Source organism: Bison bison, unplaced genomic scaffold (assembly GCF_000754665.1).
Source record: "Bison bison bison isolate TAMUID 2011002044 unplaced genomic scaffold, Bison_UMD1.0 scf7180017864080, whole genome shotgun sequence".
Taxonomy (NCBI): Eukaryota; Metazoa; Chordata; class Mammalia; order Artiodactyla; family Bovidae; genus Bison; species Bison bison.
The window spans coordinates 417,057-419,855 of NW_011494652.1; the positions used below are offsets into that span (position 1 = coordinate 417,057).

Below are 2,799 nucleotides of genomic sequence, written 5' to 3' on the forward strand. Positions count from 1 at the left end.
GTGGTCACCATGGAGGAGGGTCCTGTCACAATGGTGGAGGTGGAGACTGCTGCTGAGGTCACCGTGGAGGAGGGTCCTGGCATGCTTGTTGGGGTGTAGACCCTCTCGGTGGTTGCTATGGAGGAGGGACCCGTCACACTGGTGGGGGTGGAGGTCCTCTCAGTAGTCACTGTGGAAGAGGGTCCTGTCACACTCGTGGGGGTGGAGACCCCCTCTGTGGTCACTGTGGAGGAAGGTCCAGTCACACTCGTGGGGGTGGAGACCCTCTCAGTGGTCGCTGTGGAGGAGGGTCCTGTCACACTCGTGGGGGTGGAGACCCTCTCAGTGGTCGCTGTGGAAGAGGGTCCAGTCACACTCGTGGGGGTGGAGACCCCCTCTGTGGTCACTGTGGAGGAAGGTCCTGTCACACTGGTGGGGGTGGAGGTCCTCTCAGTGGTCGCTGTGGAAGAGGGTCCAGTCACACCTGTGGGGGTGGAGACCCCCTCTGTGGTCACTGTGGAGGAAGGTCCTGTCACACTGGTGGGGGTGGAGACCTTCTCCGTGGTCACCGTGGAAGAGGGTCCTGTGACACTGGTGTGGGTGGAGGTTCTCTCCGTGATCGCGGTAGAGGAGGATTCTGGCACACTCGTGGGGGTGGAGGTCCTCTCAGTGGTCGCTGTGGAGGAGGGTCCTGTCACACTCGTGGGGGTGGAGACCCTCTCTGTGGTCGCTGTGGAGGAGGGTCTTGTCACACTGGTGGAAGTGGAGGTCCTCTTGGTGGTCACCATGGAGGAGGGCCCAGTCACACTGGTGTGGGTGGAGACCCTCTTCGTGGTCGCCTTGGAGGAGGGTCCCGTCACACTTGTGGTTGTGGAGACCACCCCTGAGGTCACCATGGAGGAGGGTCCTGGCAAACTCATCGGGGTGGAAACCCTCTCAGTGGTCACCGTGGAGGAAGGTCCTGTCACACTCGTGGGGATGGAGACCCTCCCTGTGGTCACTGTGGAGGACAGTCCTGTCTCACTGGTGGGGGTGGAGGTGGTGATGGCCGTGCTGGGGCAGTAGCTCTTGTCACAGCAGAGCAAGCGGATCTGGTAGTTCAAGCACATCTGGCCACTCTGGTCCTGGTTTCGGCACACCAGGCCCACCTCTAGCTGGCACAGTACTACCTGGCCCAGGTCCGGCAGGGGGATGTCCGGCAGCTCCTCAGCCCGACACTCCAGCTTCAGAGGCTGCTCACAGATAGCCCCACCGGCTGCCTGGATGTTAGCATAGGTCTCATAGTCCCCCCCATAAGCCCCTGGCATTGGGTAGCTCTTGTCCATCCAGTCTGTCCAGGCACACCGACGTTCACAGGTGGTGGACTCAGTCCCTGGGGACGTGGGGACCAAGGTGGTCCCAGAGGTGTGGGTCTTTGGGGAGGACAAAGTGGCCATAGAGGTGGTGGTGGTGGTGGGGCCCAGGGTAGTGCCCAGTGAGGAGGTGCTGGGCTCAGGCCCCGGAGGGGATAGGGAGGTTCTGGTGCCCACCCCTGTGCGGGAGGTAGCCTGGCCTATGCTGAGTGTGGTGACTGGGGGTCTGGTCGTGGTCTCAGAGGGCCTGGTGGGGAGCTCTGTGATTTGTGTCATGCCCTTGGAGGTTGTGGGTGGCAGGAATTGGGTGTGGGTGGTGGCCCTGGTAGTGGGCATCACTGGGCTGGGGGGCAGGTTGGTCACAGAGGTGGACTCAAGAATGTGGGAAGTCACCACAGTGACTGTGGAGGGGGCACCAGTCAAAGTTGGCTTCGGGGTCATGGGCAGGACCTTGGAGGAAGAGAATGGGGGCCAGGTCGTGGTGGAGGTTGGGGGCCATGGCCCTGTTGCTGTGGAGCTGCCAGGGGGCAGGGAAGTGGACCGGAGGCCTGGGGTGGCTGTGGTGGGGCAGTGTCGGACATCATCACAGCAGTAAACACGGATGTTGTAGTTGAAGCACATGGTGAAAGGCCCTCTCTGGTCCTCGTTCCTGCACACCAACCCTGTCTCCAGGCTGCAGTTGAGCACCTGCCCGATCTGGTCGATGCTGACTTCAGGGTAGTTCTCTGCCCGGCATTCAATCTTCTCTGGGTCCTGGCACATTTTGCCGCCTGCAGCTCGGATGTTGTCGTAGGTCTCTATGTCTCCACCCATAACCCCTGAGCTGGGGAAGTCCACGTCAAACCACTCTGTCCACTCGCACTTGGGTTGACAGCTGGTCACGCCCTGGCTGGTGGTGGCCCCAGTGGTGGCCGTAGCGGGGGCTGGGGTGCTGGTCTCGGGGTGCTGGGTGGATCGGGTGTATGTTGTGCTCAGTGCTATTTCTGTTGGCGGCCGAGCTGTGGAGGTTTGAGTTGTTGCCAACACCGAGGTGGGCCCCTGGGAGGTTTTCTGAGTCAGGAGGACCGACGTGGCTGTCCCCGGGGAGGTGGACCCTGTGGATCCTGGCGGAGATGTGGGGTGTGTGCCTGTGTGGCCTGGACTGGAGGCTGTCACTTGGGTCGTGAGTCGCGTGGAAAGGGCAGGCACTGGTGTGGCACTGCTGGCAGGGGACCCGGTAACCACTGTGCTCCCCGTCTGTGTTCTGGTCTGTGTGGGTGTTGGCACAGCAGTGGAGGTGGTGCTGGAGGCAGCAGAGGCAGTGGGGACTGTGCCAGTGGAGATGGCGGCAGTGGGCACTGTAGCAGTGACAACCGCGGCAGTGGGAGCTGTGGCATTGGAGGTGGCAGCTGTAGAGATGGTGGCAGTAGAGGTGGTGGCCGAGGGCACTGTTGCTGTGGTGGCCATGGGCACTGACGCTGTGGTGGCC

The 2,799-nt window shown here is 62.2% G+C and overlaps 1 protein-coding gene across 1 annotated transcript in view; it reads right to left on the reverse strand.

Annotated features, from left to right (window-relative positions):
- The window catches only part of MUC5B (mucin 5B, oligomeric mucus/gel-forming), a 36,688-nt gene that overhangs the window by 11,425 nt on the left and 22,464 nt on the right, over positions 1 to 2,799 (reverse strand). The window contains exons 34-35 of the mRNA XM_010837805.1: positions 248 to 2,798; positions 9 to 115 (exon numbers count right to left, since the gene is read on the reverse strand). Coding sequence (XP_010836107.1) covers positions 9 to 115; positions 248 to 2,798 — 2,658 coding nt within the window. The remainder of the gene's footprint in view (positions 1 to 8; positions 116 to 247; position 2,799) is intronic.